The sequence below is a fragment of the Lepidochelys olivacea genome (assembly GCF_965140295.1).
Source record: "Lepidochelys olivacea isolate rLepOli2 genome assembly, chromosome: 19".
Lineage (NCBI taxonomy): Eukaryota > Metazoa > Chordata > Testudines > Cheloniidae > Lepidochelys > Lepidochelys olivacea.
In genome coordinates this window covers 4,156,354-4,173,260 of record NC_140429.1, presented here as the reverse complement: position 1 = coordinate 4,173,260, position 16,907 = coordinate 4,156,354, and the positions used below count along the sequence as shown (strand labels likewise).

General features: G+C 49.6%; 1 protein-coding gene across 1 annotated transcript; it reads left to right on the top strand.

Annotated features, from left to right (window-relative positions):
- Positions 1-4,611: 4,611 nt before the first annotated feature.
- GJB3 (gap junction protein beta 3) lies at positions 4,612-16,630 on the top strand. Its single transcript, XM_084652574.1, has 2 exons — positions 4,612-4,777; positions 12,191-16,630. The coding sequence occupies exon 2, from the start codon at positions 12,222-12,224 to the stop codon at positions 13,026-13,028; it is 807 nt and encodes a 268-aa protein (XP_084508700.1). The 5' UTR covers positions 4,612-4,777; positions 12,191-12,221; the 3' UTR covers positions 13,029-16,630.
- The last annotated feature ends 277 nt before the right edge of the window (positions 16,631-16,907 follow it).

The window sequence follows — 16,907 nt, the reverse complement described above, 5'->3', positions numbered from 1 at the left end:
CCCTCCTGCCGCCCCCCCAAACTACGCCCATGGCATGCACACACAAAATATCCCTAGTTTGGTCAATTTCTGCAGCATGACAAAAAAAGCCGAGCTGAACTGAGAAGACTGGCCATCGAAGTGCAGCAAGAGGTGGCCTGCGTCCAGGGAAAACAAGTTGCAGTGGGGGAGGTTTAGATTGGATATTAGGAAAAACTTTTTCACTAATAGGGTGGTGAAACACTGGAATGCGTTACCTAGGGAGGTGGTAGAATCTCCTTCCTTAGAGGTTTTTAAGGTCAGGCTTGACAAAGCCCTGGCTGGGATGATTTAACTGGGAATTGGTCCTGCTTCGAGCAGGGGGTTGGACTAGATGACCTTCTGGGGTCCCTTCCAACCCTGATATTCTATGATTCTATGAAAACACCCTGCGTTTCTAAGGAGAGGCTCACCCCCATTGCATGTTAGAACAAGGAATCCTGGGCACGTGTGGGAGGCCCCGCTCCTGCTTCTTTGAGGGGTGTTTCTGAGTGTCAAGGTAAACATGCAGGTAAACTGTGAGGGATCCCCACCCCCAACCTGTGTCTGTTCAGATATGCACGTCGCTCGCTGCTCCGGTGCAAAGCACGCTTGAGAAGCTCCAGGCTGAGAGCCGCCCCACTCAGAAATGAATCAGCCCCATGCGGGGGAAGTTGTTTCTTCCTGGAGAGGAACTCAAGATTCTTCATGAGAGCTGTTTTTTTTAAAGGGGTGGCAGGATGGAGACATCGTCTGTCTGTGAATAAAAATTCTTCCCGCAAAGAAATGGCGGGTGGGGTATTGGACAACAGCCTGGCACGTACAACACGCACACAACCGCACCGTGCACACCCTTGCCACCACACACACAGGCACTCACAACTGTCCGTCCCATGGGCACGCAAAGCCATGCTGTCCACACGCACAAAGCAAGCTGCTGAGAAACATGCCCTCGGATGCAATGTCATAATGTGATGGAGGGTATCTAGGCCCCGGCATAACAGACGCTCGTTAGAACCAGGTCACTTTCTTAAGTCACTCACTCATCTGGGTCACTCACTCATCTGGGACCAGGTCCAACTCCCATTGAAACAAAGGGGAGCCTTTTCATTGACTTCACTGAGAACTGGACCGGACCTCTGCTCATCTAGCTGCAAACAGCAAGGACGGAAGTTGCTATTGAAAGTCCTGCAGTTCCAGGACGACCCTCATCCATTGTCTCTGCTGCATCCTGGTCTGAATCCAGATTTCTAAAACACGGGTGTGCCGTTTGCTTCCCTGTGCACTGCTGACCAGTGCCATTGGGTGTGCATGACCCCAGGCTGTCTACGTGGCGGTCCAAGGAGGTGGAGGAAGGAATTGGTTCTGCTCAGAAATGGACCCTGTTTAAGTGACTTCCACTTGATCATATTTTTAGCCACCCCTCTACACCCTCCAGTGGCCATTTTCCAGCATTCATGGAAAGGTGTCTGAAATGAAATGGCAAAGATTTGGTGGAGGGAACAGTGTTTCCCCCATCTCGCACACATGTACTCAGCCTGTTGTGGGTTTGGGGGAGGAGGTTGTTTTGTTTAATTTGAGGAAAAGGAGACACTGCATTGTGATTGGGCGTGGGAACGTCATTTCAGGACAAAGTTACCAGTGATGGCTAGAGCAGGCTGAATGTATCTGGTGCTGGTGCTGCTGCGGCTGCACCCCTTTCGCCCAGGCGTTGGTGCATTCATCGGGGATGTGGGAGACCCACGTTTGAATCCCCGCCCTAGAGCAGACCCAAACCGGACTCTTTCAATTCACTGAAAATTCTGGAAAGCTTCAGCTGAGTTTCGACCCTCATGGAATTTTTGTTTCAGTTTTTTTCTGAACCAAAAAATCAGCTCCGCGCCCAGCTCTAGTGAGGAGACCAATGAAGGCATCAGATTCCCTGCAGGAAAATCTCTTTCTGAATCAGGCTGGAGTGGGCAGCAGCTTCACAGCCAACCCACCCCCTGCAGTGGCAAAGAGTTCTTCACTGCTTTGCCCCCCAGGGCATTCTGAACAGCGCAAGTCCAAGGCGAATGACGAAACCAGTCAGTAGTGAGTCATCACCATTGTTTCCTAGAGCACCTGCGTTCACCATCCCAGCCGAACGTGTCAGAACTGATATGGTGATATGGCTGCAGAGACACATGGGTTGCCTGAGGGCCTTGGAGGGTTTCCTAGCTGACAATGTTTCAATGTTAGGGTTTCCTAAACAGCAGCCACACTACCGACAATAATTGTGCAGTGCTGGATGGGGTGTGCAAAAACAAAAGCAGGGCATTCCCATTCATTGTTGTGGTTAAGACCTCAGATCTCCGTAGGAAAAAAGTCATTAACAAGAGGCCCAACCCTTCATAGTACGGAGTATCATCGACTCCTGTTGAAACTAATGGTACCAACATCTTCCTTTAGCTGTTACTTTTGTTTCCTCAAGACCCTTCTCCCAGGATGCGTTTAGAAGCTCATGGATGTGGAGAGAGATGCTGATTAGCTACAATTGTCCACTAACATGGGCCATTCCATTCCCTTCCAGACATTTCCGCAAGGCTGCTCACTGACTCTTGTTAAATAAAAGAGGCCTTATAAAATGAGTTCCCCTGCCAGAATAACTAGTTATCATTAGAGATGGGATCTGGATCCAGCTTTAAACCTCCCCAGTCAACAGGCTTATTTGAATCTGGGTCAGGAGCCAATGTGCAGGCATGTTTAGGGCCAGAGTGTTGGTTCTGGACCATCTCTACTTATAAGATATTAATGCATGGAATTTGTGGCTCCCAAGTTGAGGCTGTTCACAGAGAGACTCTTACTCCTGGGACTGAGTATCCTCAGAAATCCAGCCTCCCCAGGAGGGATACCCAGGCATCACTGGGATCAGAATCTGCCCCAGCCAATCCAGCTACAAGAGTTCTACCCACCTTTATTCTTCAGCATTTAAAACACACCCACCACAAGATCTGGGCATACAAACAAGACACCGCCCGTAATGAAACCGATGTGCTAAGTAGACTCACCCAGTAAATAAGAGCATAAGCAAACCGCCGCTCCACGCCTATAGCAAAAGCCTGACCACAGAGAGGACACGATACCTACGGGGCAACAAACCCAGGCCCAAGGAAGAAGAGATTTCCAGAGCCAAGGGCTCTCCACTGAACAGGCCTCCTGATGCTGAACACTAGGGGCAGTTGGCTGTAATGCATCGGCTAATGGGGAGAGGTCTTGCTCCGGTAGCATGGACTGGAACCATATGGGGCAGTAGAGATTTAATACTGGTGGGGCATGGCCAAGCCCGCTGTGCAATCAAGCTGCCTCCTTGTGCACCAGCTGCTTTCAGGTGCTCCGCAGGGTGACGCTGAGTGGCAGAGACATGCCCGGTTGCTTTGGGCATGATCGCTCTGGGGCCTTGACAAGCTGCATGCGATAACTCTACCAGGAGTGGCAGCTTCCTTCCCAGCTGAGGCCTCCACTGGATTTGCGATGAACTGTAGCTGCACACAGGATACAGCCATGCTACAAGCTCGGGGTGTGATTCCCCTGCTCACGCACACGTGCGTACGCTCGCCCTCAGCACGCTCACGCTAGTGTAACTAGCAGGGAGCCGCAGCAGAGATACGGCTGAGCGGGGCCGAGTACACACCCGTGGGTTTGCACTCCGCATGGCCCAGTCGCGGCTCTGTTGCTGCGACCACAGCTCTTTATACTCTGGCTGGCTCAAATCTGGGCCAGGGCAATTAGTAGTGTAGACAGAGCCACGGGCAGGTGTTGCAATCGTCAGTGGGGATCAAATCTCCTGTGTTGAAAACAGGACGCCTGCCAATTGCACGCCGCGGAATTCCCTTGGCTGGCAGTAAGAGGCAGGCTCTGTAGCTGCCGGGGCCTGATGCTAAGGGGAGATATGACCCAGGGCAGAGTGTTACGTTCGCCTCCCATGCAGGCTTTGTCCCTGGCCCGTCTGTGGGCCGCACGCAGCCCAGCGCATAGAATAGTTGGGCGCTAGTGCAACTGAAGTGAATTGCTGGGCTCAGCCCCCCGCCGCGCTGAGCAGCGGCAAGTCCCCAGCTTCTTGGCCCATCCCCTGCTTCCCCCCTCTCCAGCGCACAGGGGGCAGAGGGGTGGGTCCAAGGAGACATAGGTTGAAGGGCAATCCTCATCTGGCAGTTGAGGGGGCTCAGCTCTGGGCTCCCTTCCTAGGGCCCTCTGCTCTGGAGCCGGAGCAACCTGGCTGCCTCGGTGCCAGATCAAGCCCTCCATCCTACTTGTCCCGCTGGATGTTGTGTGGCTAGGCACAGCAATCCGGGCCTGCACTGGGCAGAATCCGGGACACAGGACCGAGAACACGCTGCCGATTTGGCACGTTGGCATCAGTGAGGGTGCTGTCCCCTGGGCCGGAGGTGTTACAGCCTTTTGCTTGATGGAAGCTAGCTCCCTGCTCCTAGCTGCACAGCCGTCCTGGCTCCTGGTGAAGCTCTGGGAAAGTTAGGCCCTGCCCTTGCTCCCCCTGGCTTCTTATACTGGTTCACCAGCCTAAGAAGAATTCTTTTCTCTTTGCACACTTCCTGCAGGCCCACACCTTCCGTGCTGGGCAGAAAATAAGGGAGGTTGTTGCGTGGAGATGAGCTGGAGACCTCATGCTGCCTTTCTCTCCCTGTCTTCCTTCTGCAGGGAAGGTCGTTCAACGGCATAGCCTTTAAACAGGGCTGCTTTGGGGGAGCTGACTGCTTTTTCATTAAGCAGGAAATATCGGGACAGACAGAGAGCTGTGCAGGTGAGTGCAATTTACCTTCAGTTTCTCTGGAGTATTGAATACAGGACTCTAAGCTGGGTGCCAAAGAATAGCACTAGGAAATGGTTCTGACCTGAGTAGACAATTTCCCCCTCCCTTTCAAAGTAGAGTTATACACATCTGTGAAGGAACTCTGTATTTATTTCACATTTTCCTTTAAGTCATTTTGATCAGCCAGGCTGCTGGGTTTTAGATTTGGAGAACAGAAGAGAATGTAAGGGTCTGGGGGAACTGGAAGGGGAAATGAGGCTGGATTTTTTCACATTGTTTCATGCAAGATTTATATTGTGTGGGCTATAAAAAAATAAATAACCTGTCCCGGATCACTAGAAGGTCCGACATAAAGTGTCTGAAAGGTTCCTATCTCCAGAGTGAAGTGGTGAACTGTCCAATAATCAGAGAGAAAGAAGGGCACATGAGAAAGTCTCTCAGAAATGTTGCTAGGATATAGAAAGAAAACTGCACTTAGGGCCCAATCCAAAGTCAGTTGGCTTCCGATCAGGCTGTTATTTTCTGAAAGCCTATGTGTCTCAATGTTAGAAGGCGTGGGGGGCATTGTCCTCCATCTGGTGGGGTTCATGCCCCTCTTTGGATGCTGCTAAATTATCCAAGCCCAGGAACTGATGGTTCCTACCCCTGGCTCATAAAGATTCTCCTGGAAACCAAAATGTCTTTGCCACTGGAGGGTACCAACTTGCTCTGAACTGCCTCTAATTCCCTATAATGCCCCAGCATCCCCCCATTGGGCTATGTTCTCTACCCAGCCCCGTCTCTCTTTGCATACAGGCCTGTCCTCACCTCTCACTCCACCTGTAACCGTCATCTGAACACTGCACAGAAGCAAACAACCCTCGGGCCTCCGTTTGCATGGGCAATTTCTCTACCAGAGGGATGGGTGGGTCTCCTTGCTATCAGTAGAAAGCAGAAGAGCCTTCAGCCTCATGGTATCAATCTACTGAGGGAGACTACATCCATGTGTGCATTACAGTGATGTGAGTCAGGGGATCCAGGCAAAGCACTCTTGTCCCCCAACACGCTTACAGCAAGACCGCACTGTGCCATGGAGATGGGGCTTCAATCATGTCCCTGAAATGTTCTAAATCCTGGAGGACATGGATAAGGTCCCATGCCCAGGAGCCATGTCCCATTGAATAGCTTGGGGGCCTTCTAGCGGGACTTTCTGTCTTCTGTTGCAGAAGCCACCAGAATCTAACATATCTGTGAATCAGTCCTTCTACCATTCAGCCAGCTCTCACATTCACTAACTTCCTTTACAGTGGCTTAAACTTAATGTTCTTTCTTGGCTCTGATCCAAAGCCCATTGAAGTCAATGGGAGTCATTCCAATGGGCTTTCAGTCAAGGCCTTTGTGTCTTCTATAAAATACACCTGATATCGTCCAGAACCAGCTCGTCCAGTCCAGGGAAACTTTATTCCTTCCCACGATTCATTTCATGACCATGGGCACATTCTTTCCGCATGAATAGTGCAAACACGCAGTGATCCAACGTCTAAAGAGCAATCAGGGCTTTTGGTTACGGAACTTGCTGCTACCTCAGGAAAGGGATTGAAGCGCAGAAGCTGTTGTTTGTCTCTGTTCTGGTTAGCAGCCTCTGAAAAAGATGGAGCATTTGCCCATGAATTTTGGGCAATAGTGGCTTTGAAGTTTTATTCCAGCACATTCCACAGCCGGGCAACATCATCATTTTTGTAAAAAGGCCAATTTTGCTGGGAAAGATTTTGAGCATTTGCCCTTTTGCAGGTTTCAATATTAAAAAAATAATTATCCAAATGAAAATTTGCAAAATATAGAGGTGTGTGCTCAAAATCTGTACAATTTTTCAAGACAACTGGAAGCATGTTGACTCAAAAACAGTCCTGCAATTTGAACCAAGCGAGGCAAACGTCACAAAACCCTCCTCGGAAATTCAGAATGAAATGCAGAAGATCTCTGCTGAGGGTTTCCAGTGTCATGCTGTATTGCATGCACGGCCCTCTCTGTGATTTTTTGCCCGCTGCTATTTTCAAAGGGTGAAATTCACCCCCGTCAAGAGCGCCAGTAAAAGGCCTCTGTGCCACTTAACTCCCTCGCTAGCCTGCTTCAGTGATGCATGGGCTTTTTGCTGACCAACTGCACAGTGACTGCATAAAAATTACGGGGGGGGCTACCCTCTCGGTGCTTTCTCAAAGAATCCCATCTCCAAAGAGACACATTTACACCTGTAAAGGTCATTTTGCTTACTTCCCATTACGTAAAGTCAAGGGAGGGTTTTGAAAATGCAATTGTATCCTTTCTACCTCTAACAGCTCTGCCACCAGAAATAGGCTCTGTGATGAAAATCTAGCTGACAATTGTCTTGATGAAATAAGAAGCACAATAGACTCCAGCTCACGCTCCCTATAGGTGCATTTCTCCCCACCCCCACCTCCCGGGCTATAATCACAGCAGAAAACCACTTGCCTTTTGTCAGTACAGTGAACAGCTCTGATTCAGTGACATGGGCCTGCATGCTCAAAAGTCGGGACTGCTTTTGCGTGCTCAACTTGAGACGCGTTAAAGGGTTGTGATATTCAGAAAGTGCTCAGCACACCGCTGGGTGGGAAACGTTTTTTGTGTCTGATGAACGTTTTCACAACATTGAAACATTTTCCTGTCGCAAATTAGGATGGAAAATCAAAATTGCAAAAATGATCACAAACCGGGAGGAAAAAATCTCAGATCGGGTCAACGGAAACATTTCACTTGGAGAATTTCTACAGGTGTCATTTCGATTTTGACCTGTTTTTACTAATTTCTTTACGATAAGTAGCTTAAATTTTGAAATGAAAAGTCGATTTGAACTACACCAGAATTTTTCATTTTGAAAACATGGAAATGAAGTGTTTTGACAGTTTCAAAGCTTCCCCCCCCCCCGCCCCAAATCTTTCAAGTAAAGAAAAGTTGTCAGAACTGCCCCTTGCCTGTAGAAAGTGTGGGTTTTGCTGACTTAGCATTTTCCAGGACGAAAATGGTTCCTTCACCATTTCCTAACCAGCTCTACTGAGCACCCACTGCCTGACAATCAGCCCCTTTAGGGTGTCTTGTGTTGAGCACCCGATCAGTGAGGCATCCCAAATTACTAGTCCATTGTGAAAATGTAGGGAACAGCTATTGGGCACTACGAAAGGGACACTCTGTAGTCACTTTTGCTATAGCTACCCCTTAAGGATCAAATTCTGCTCTCAGTTATACTAGTGTAACTTAGGGTGCTACCGAAATTGGCTGAGCTGTCTAGATAGCCAGGTGGTGTAGCTGAGAATATAACAACACCTAGCTCTGGTATAGCAGTTTCATCAGCGGATCTCAAAGCACTTCACAACGGAGGTCAGTGTCATTATCCACATTTTACAGATGGGGAAACTGGGGCACAGAGAGGGGAAGTGACTTGCCCGAGCTCACCCAGCCAACCGAAGGCAGAGCCAGGAATTGAACCCAGCTCTCCTGAGTTCCAGTCCAGTGCCCTAGCCACAATCTGGCCCTTATACCTGAAAACTTCTCTATAGGCACCTAGATCAAGTGTGTCTTTTCTTTGATATTATAGAGAGAGAACAATACTAAAAACTCGACTGGAATTAAACCACCCACAAAATGATCTTTCCTAGACCTCTGACTTGAGCCTACAGCAGGCAGGGCGTGCAGGGTTAAGGCTGCAAGGGAACCCACCCTGTCTGTTTTGTGTGGCCCAGATGACAGGGAGATTCATTGTTGTAGTTAGGAAGGCATTTAGCTCCCGTGCTGGCCAGCTTTCTGAAACTAACTAGACTGGTTAATAAAGCATCCTGAGGCGGCGTGCAGGTCAAACCCGAGCTGGACTGTCAGGGAGCAGGTTGTTCCAAAGTTGGGGTGGGGGGAGGCGGCACAGAGGAGGCCTAGTTCTGGGAGTTCATGCTACACAGTGCGAGCTATGCAGTCAACTGGGCATGGCCCGGAAGTCCCAGGAGTGAGCCCCAGCAGAACTGCAAATGAATCCACTGAGGACTCTACCGGTGCTGTCTCCTGGGGGTCTCAGTTCACTCCCTGCCTGGGCAGTGTATTGTCTTCTGGGAAGAGTATCCCTCCTTCGTCCCACAGAATCACAAACTGCATCCAGCTGCCGCTGGAGTAGAGGGCAGCAGACAGAGCACATAACACTGGGAGAAGGGGCTGCTGCAGCAAAGAGTCCTGGGGAAAACCCCTTCCACAGCCCCACTTGTAAGAACATTGCCATGAGGTCTTTTATGGCCAGGCAGAGCAGTCAGGGCTTTGGAATTTTGGGAGGGGCTTTAAAGGCAAGGTGGTGGGATATGGGCAGGAGCTGACTGTAAAGGGAGAGATGTCAAATAGTGTGGCGCTTTCTGAGTCAGAGATTTGCAGACTGATTGTAGCAGGCAATCCCAGGAGGAGCAGCCAAAGAGTTCTTCGTAAGGCTGGTCATAAATTTTCCATCTAAATTATTTTTTGATGGAAAATTGGGGGTTTGATTAAACCAGTTTTTGATGAAAAATGTCTGCTTTCTGTAGACTTTTTTTTTTTTTTTTTTTTTTTTTTTGGTATACTCCAAACACTGAATGGCCAGAAAACTACAATATTTCAATTTTGAAAGACTGCTGCAATGCCTCTTGGGAGTTGTAGTTCCAGTGCCTCCTGCTCCCATTCTCCTCTACAGGCCGGGCTCCCCAGCTGGACTTCATCTCCCATGGTGCACTGCAGCCAATCAATTGCCATGCGACACGGCCCCCTAGCATTATGGCAGATGTAGTCCAACCAGGGAGCCTGGTTTATAGAGGTGAACATGGACATGAGGCAGCTAAACTACAATTCCCATGAGGCACCACAGAAGCATTTCAGAATTGAAATATCTCAGGATTTGGCCAAAATATTTTGGGTTTCAATTTTTTATTTTTTGCTGAAAATGACACCTTGAGGGGGGGAAACCCATACGCTGAATAGCTCTAGTTATTAAATTAAGAAAATCACATTGGATTAGAATTTGGACCTACTAACTTTTCCACCGGATGTTTCAGAGACCTTCTCCTCAGCATTGTCCATGGGCCTCCCACCCTGACCACGGCAGTAATGGGGATCGACCTAGCACAATTACTCACCCGCTTCGCTTGGGCCAGGAGTCAGCATGTTGCTGTGCTTTATGCATCATCCTACAAAGTGTGGGCTGCAGCAGATACAATTAGTGATGATTATTATGTATCTAGGGGTGCTTTGCATGCTACGTCCCTGTGCAGAGGGCTAACCCAGGCCATTAGGAGATATGAGGCAATCATTTAGGAATGGGAAAGTGCAGAGTGGAAGTTTTTCCACCAGCTCTGCTTCCAGGTTGGGTAGTATTTTGATTCTCACACCTGCTCTGTAGTGATCAATCACCTTTATGAGCATTGTTACTATCATTACGATTTATGTGTGTTATCATAGCACCTAGTCAAGGACCAAGACTTCATTGTGCTGGGGGCTGTACAAACAGAACCAAAAGACCTTGGATCTGGCTCTTCTGGGAATGGTCACACATTAGCACATGTTGCAAGATCCACACCCCAATATCAGCAAAGGGTTAATACATTTCTGACCCTCTAGACTATGATCCCCTCCTCTTGTTTCCAGTTGTTAATCGAGAGGAGTAAAATCCTATTATATAAATTAGTTGTTTTATATCCAACCTGCAAAATATTCCACCAAGTTTTTGGTTTCCGGCAATCAGTTTCATGTGGCTCCTGTTTTGTTCTCTTACTGGGGTAAGGTGAAGGCTGACCCTGCATAGCTTGTATATTGGGGAATTGCCCCAAACGCCCCTGAAAGCTTGCCTTTGGGACTTTGCATTTCTTTTGCTGAAATCTACCTCCACAGTGTTCAGTGCATTGAAACACAGGAGTCCTACCCTATGTCTGAATCTCAGGGCCTGATCTTCCACTCACTTTTACCAGCTGACTTCAGTAAAGTCATCCCTGATTTACGCCAGTGTAAATGAGCGAAGAATCAGGCAGCTAATTGTCCAATGCTTTGGTTTGCAGGTAGGTACCTTGCCCAATTCGTCATCTCTTACTAATAAGCCTTTGTCAAGGCGATGAGCAATACAGATGAGTCACTCTGCAATTCAGCTGTGACCCAGCAGGCTAAATGAAAACATTCAGCACTGCATGGGTTAATGACGCCAGCTGACCTAGATGTAGCCCGGATTCAGGTGGGACTCAGGTGGGACGGCTCCCCTTGGCTCTGACGTGGGCTGTGTTAGCCTCATCCCCAGGCTGACTTTGGTGCTGAGTGGCCTAAGGAATTAGACGCCCAAATCCCATTGAATTGCAGTGAGAGTTGGAGGCCTAAATCCCTTTGGAAATCCCAGCCTTGGTCACTAGGGAACGGGGTCTGGATTGGACTGATGATCTGTCTGTACCAAGAGGGAGGGAGGGAGGGAGGGAGGAAGAATGTATCGGTTGCCAGATCTAGGATCTACTTCACCTCTCGCCTGGTAAAACCCATAAGCCAACACGAGCTGCTCCCTCCTGAGCCCAGGTGCAAGGCCCTAATGGCACTTAGCAAAGCCTCAGCCTCATTCCTGCTCCCAGCTGTGGAAGAGAGCATGCCAACTGGTTTCCAGATTCCCCAAAGAGATGCTCTGTAGGCAGTTCTGGAGCTGGGCAGCCACACGGGGCCATTCTGGAGCTCCTGGACTCCAAGCCACCGGTTTTCCCGTCACCAGAGCCCCTGCAGCCACATCGGTCATGGGGGAGAGACTACACTCACAGTGGCTGCAATTCATCCCGTGCAGAGGGCTATCACAACGACTCTGCCGGCTAAATCCCACTCCCAGCCAGAGCTCTGCCCCGAGGGCTTCGGGGTACGTCTACACACTGCAATAAAAAACCAGCCAAACCCATGACAGCAAGTCGCAGAGCCTGGGTCGATGGTCATGGTGGGGGACTCGGGCTATGGGACTAAAAATAGCAATGCAGACGTTCCCGCTCGGGCTGGAGCCTGGGCTCCGAATCCCAGGGGAGGGGCCTTCTGCAGATGGATGAATTTCCCCAGCCAGAGCTCTGCTCCCCATAGTCTTTGCTCTCTTGCTGGGAACTTTTCCGCTTCAAGCGGTTGAAGTTACAGATCCCTTCTTAAAGGGGTGCCCCCTGGTGTGTTTGCTCCAAGGACAGGGGCAGCCTGGTGTGAGGATCAAGGTATTGAAATGTGAGTTCTTTCAAAACCAAGAGAATCACTGAGCAAAACTGCTTGGACCAGCTCCCAGCTGGGGTGCATCAGTGAAGCTCTGCTTACTTCAGCTGAGCTGCGTTGATTTATACCAGCTGGGGATCTGGCCATTTGATATTTCCCATTGAGTTCCCTTCATCTGTTATTTCTCTTGCTTTTCTCTGACAGGTGAGTCTGGCTTCCCCCGAGGCCCGTCACCATGGATTGGAAGATGCTGCAGGGCCTGCTGAGCGGGGTGAACAAGTACTCCACGGCCTTTGGGCGCATCTGGCTCTCCGTGGTCTTCGTCTTCCGGGTGCTGGTCTACGTGGTGGCGGCGGAGCGCGTGTGGGGGGACGAGCAGAAGGACTTTGACTGCAACACCAAGCAGCCCGGCTGCACCAACGTCTGCTACGACCACTACTTCCCCATCTCCCACATCCGCCTCTGGGCCCTGCAGCTCATCTTCGTCACCTGCCCCTCCCTGCTGGTGATCATGCACGTGGCCTACCGGGAGGACCGGGAGAAGAAAAACCGGGAGAAGAATGGTGAGGACTGCCCCAAGCTCTATCGCAACCCGGGCAAGAAACACGGCGGGCTGTGGTGGACCTACCTGCTGACCCTCTTCTTCAAGCTGACCATCGAGATCAGCTTCCTCTACCTCCTCCACAAGATGTGGGATAGCTTTGACCTGCCGCGCCTGGTCAAGTGCGCCAACCTGGACCCCTGCCCCAACATCGTGGACTGCTACATTGCCCGGCCCACTGAGAAAAAGGTCTTCACCTACTTCATGGTGGGGGCCTCCGCCCTCTGCATTGTCCTCACCGTCTGCGAGATCTTCTACCTCATCTTCAAGCGGGCTGTCCGGAGCCTACACAAGTGGAAGAAGAACTCCAAGCACTTGGTCAACTACAACCAGGCTTCCACCTGCCAGTGCCACCTCAAGCTGGAGCAGCAGGATGGCAAGGCCAAGAACAAGCCTTTGGATGCCCTCCAGGCCTCCTCTCCCAACTTGACTGTGATCTGACAGGGCGTGTCGGGGGAGGGAAAAGCCCTGATGTTGGCCAGGGACAACTGGCTTCCAAGATGGCTGCCTGCCATGCCTCAAGTATTACTGGAATATTTCAATGAGACCTCAGTGGCTATGACATATCAAGGGAGAGGAGGCGCATCGCCAAGGCAGGATCTCTCCCCGTTCGGCGTGGCTGACTGAGTTGTGCATTTTGTCGGGGCCGGGCGGAAAGGACAAGGCCCTGGCAGTAGGTTTATATGCTGCAGCTGCTCTTAACATGCAGGGCACAGGTGGGTGGTTTGCCTAGCCAAGGAGGATGTGTGAATCCAAAAGTCTATGCTTTTCATTATTTACATGGTATCAAGCCGCTCCATGCAATCCTGCAGGTTGGAGCTTCCCTCCTACGTGCTCAGACAGGCCACAAGGGAAGGGAGGAGACGGCTGGCTTTTAAATCTTCGGAGAAATGACTAATGTAAAGTTGCCAAGGACAATATTTGTCTGCTGTTCTCTCCCCCCTCTGCTAGACTCGCAGCTGCCAGGCCCCAAGCGCCAGCTCCCTTCGCAGACTCCATCACGTTGCATAGAGAGGTGCTTGGGCTCAGTACCTCAGCGGATGGTTCATTAACTAGGACGTTGATGGAAGGGGCTTTATTCTGATACAGAAGCAGTGAGCAAATCCTGGCCTTTCCCGTGAACCGTGACCTTACCAAAGAACCAAGTCCATGGGGTCTAGCAATTCTGTGGGAATAAAGTCATAGGCACAGAGTGGGATTGTGGGTGTCTCTCTTGGGAGAGTCTCTGTAGTTTGCATCTATCTCAGAAACTTCAACCTCTCTCCAAAAGCACTCAGATCAGAGAGCAAAGAAGCCCCCGCACTGTGCCTTCGGGTGCCTAGGGAGGGCATTAAACTTTGCCTGGAAGAGTTTAGTCATCCTAGATCAAAACCTTGAGTTAATGCACTAGCTATAACAGTGATTCCACAGCCCAGCTTCTCCGTTCTGAACTGAGTGGCAGGAGTAACAGTGACTCTGCGGGGGAAAGAGTTTTGTATATTTTCAAGAAGCAGCGGAACAGCCCAGTGGAGTTTGGGGGTTTGTGACCTGTTCTGGGCCACATCTCAGGTGACATAAACGGAGCGAGGTCAGTTTCCACCAGCCGAGACTCTGGCCTTACAATTTTTGGTTTAAGTTGTTTTCTGTTGTAATGTTCAACATTTTCCCTAACTCTGTAAACCCCCATTACCAAGTAGCTTCTGGCTGAAACCCAATGAGTTCTCCCATTCCTGGTTGAAAATGGGATCGGGATGCAAAATTCAAATTAAACGTGTCAAATTCATCCCTGGGGTAACACCAGTCAAATCCAGTTGAGGTATCAGTCCAAATACACCAGACATGACTCTGTCCCAGTGAGTTTATTATTAACCATGGTTGGAAATCCATACCCATGCACCCCAGTAACTGATGTTGCATGGCTGGCTAGGACAGGACATAAGTCCATAAGATCTGAGGAATCTGAATGTATATGTATTTGCAGGAAGTTCTTGTTCTTTGGATTTTTTTTAGTACTTCACCAAGATGTTTCTGACTAAAATAGAGTCCTGGGTAGCTGATGGTGCACATGCTTGTGTATATTGGGAAACGTTGGCCCATCCCACAAGAATTTTTGAGACTTCAAAAAAAATTCCCATCCTGAATCAGGACAAAAAGTCAAAACCATGAAAATTTTCATGAACCGAGAATCCAAAAGGAATTTCCGATCTGGTCGAATGAGAGACTTCCTTTTGGTAATTTCCAAACCTTTTGTTTTGATGTTGAACTTTTTTATACTTAAATTATTTTTACATAATTTAACTTAAATTTTGAAACAAAAAGTCATTTTGACCCCAAAACCAGCACTTTTTTGTTTAGGAACAGGTAAGTAACAAGTGTCTCGGATTCTGCTGGCACGAATTCAGGCTGTCCTAAAGGCAAACATTGGCTTCTGTTGGGACCTTAAGCTCTGTCGATTGCCAGGCTGATATTTATTTATTGGTCAATATCAGGCCATAGGGACCAATGTCATCCTTGAAGGATCTGCATGGAGAAGGTCAGTCTGTTTGCTCATACTATTGTGCCCTAATGGCCACACAGCTCCTTTAGAAATCCCAGGAAAACATTTCCCTGCAGCGAGAGGACGAGATTAAAAGAGATTCAGAGGTGCACCCTGTTTAGAAGTGCTGTTTTATTTCTCATTAGCTCAGCAGCTGACCCGCCTGGACTGCAAAACAAAAGTCCCAGATCCTCATTCACACACACCGCTCCACCTGTCTCCCTTTATACACCCAGAGCAGTGTAAAATGGCCTGCATGTAAATGAGAAGCAGGCCCACTCTGATGCGCCGTGTTTTGGTTAACAACCAGCCAGGCCTCTAAACCCAGCTTCTGCTGCCCTGCATGTTGGGCCCAATTCTCTGTTGCCCTTGTAACATTCTGTACCCACTTGGCACCAGTGTGAATGCAGGAGAACACAGCCTTTTGGGCCAGCTGTTTACAGCTGTGTAAAAAGGGCAGCTACTTCTGATCTGCCAGCACTTTGCACTCACTGTGCAGCAGACTGCAGCAAGCGCATGGTAATGGCGAATCAAGCCCCTGATATTAATAACTCCCCCATCCTCCTCCCCTGAAAATGAATGCCAGGTCGCCACTCACGGGCTATATCTACACTCCAGAGCCTGCGTAGCTATGCCAGTATTGCCCTCTAGTGTAGACACAGCGTACTCCAACAGAAGGAGTTTTTCTGCCTGTGTAAAAGCACCACCTCCCTATGCCGACAGAGGTCTTCTTCTGTCAGCACAGCTGCATCTGCACTGGGGGGCTTGTCAGCATGACTTTGTCTCTAGCGTCTGGGCTCCACTCAGATTGCCCTAGCTGTGTTGCTCAGGGCTGTGAAACCACGGCCTAACCCCCGGTGTAGGCGTGGCAAAGTCGACAGACGAATTCTTCCATCCACAAAGCTACCACCGCCCAGAGGGTGGATTAACGACATGGACAGAAAAACCCCTTCTGTCTCTGTAGCACCATAGCTGGGCAGCTGTTGTGTGGACATACCCTATGAGTGAGGGCTTTTTTCACACCCCTGCCCGACATCGCTAGACCTGTATAAGTTTTAAGCGCAGAGCAGGCCAGCCCTCGCTCCATTTTGCCGAGTGGCTGCAGCCTCCAGGGAGTTCTCTCTCAGGCAATGCACAGCTCAGAAAACGTTATAGACAAGAAACATTTAGCAGCTACTTGTCAAACATGTTTGCTGGGTCGAAGTCATGTTGGGACGAGCTCCTAAGCTGGTAAGAACCGGCAAAGCCTGTTTCCACCAGCTGAGGATCTATCCCGTTGGGTTTTGATTTGTCAATCCCAGTCAACTTCATTTGTTTTCTTTTTTGTAAATGTGCCCCTCCCACACTCCTCCTGTCTGGGACGCTCCAAAAAACGCTTCACAGCAACGCAACTAGTATTTTGTATTTTACAGCTTTCCTGCTGGACTGGGAGACGCATGTCCCACCCCCGGAGGCCAAACAAACATTTGATTTGTGTAATCAACCAGGTAATGGAATGGCCAAATAAATGCTACATTGTTTATCTACAGCTACATGCCTGCTTTCTCTGAGGGATGTATACGATGGGGCATGGCCTCTGCTGGGGACCATTTGCCTATTTCAGCACGGGACCACTGTATCTCATTTAGGAATGTTGCTCCCATTATTAGGGACTTATTGTGGTAGGTGCTGTATGTACATACTTGTCCCATAGAGCTTACAGTCTAAATGAACAGGGTGAAATGGGAAACTGAGGTACGGAGCGGGGAAGCGACTTGCCCAAGATCACCCAACAGGTCAGTGGCAGAGTCAGGAATAGAACCCAG

Bases quoted from the DNA above. Each gene is read 5' to 3' on its own strand.
- GJB3 (XM_084652574.1), top strand. From the start codon at position 12,222: ATGGATTGGAAGATGCTGCAGGGCCTGCTGAGCGGGGTGAACAAGTAC.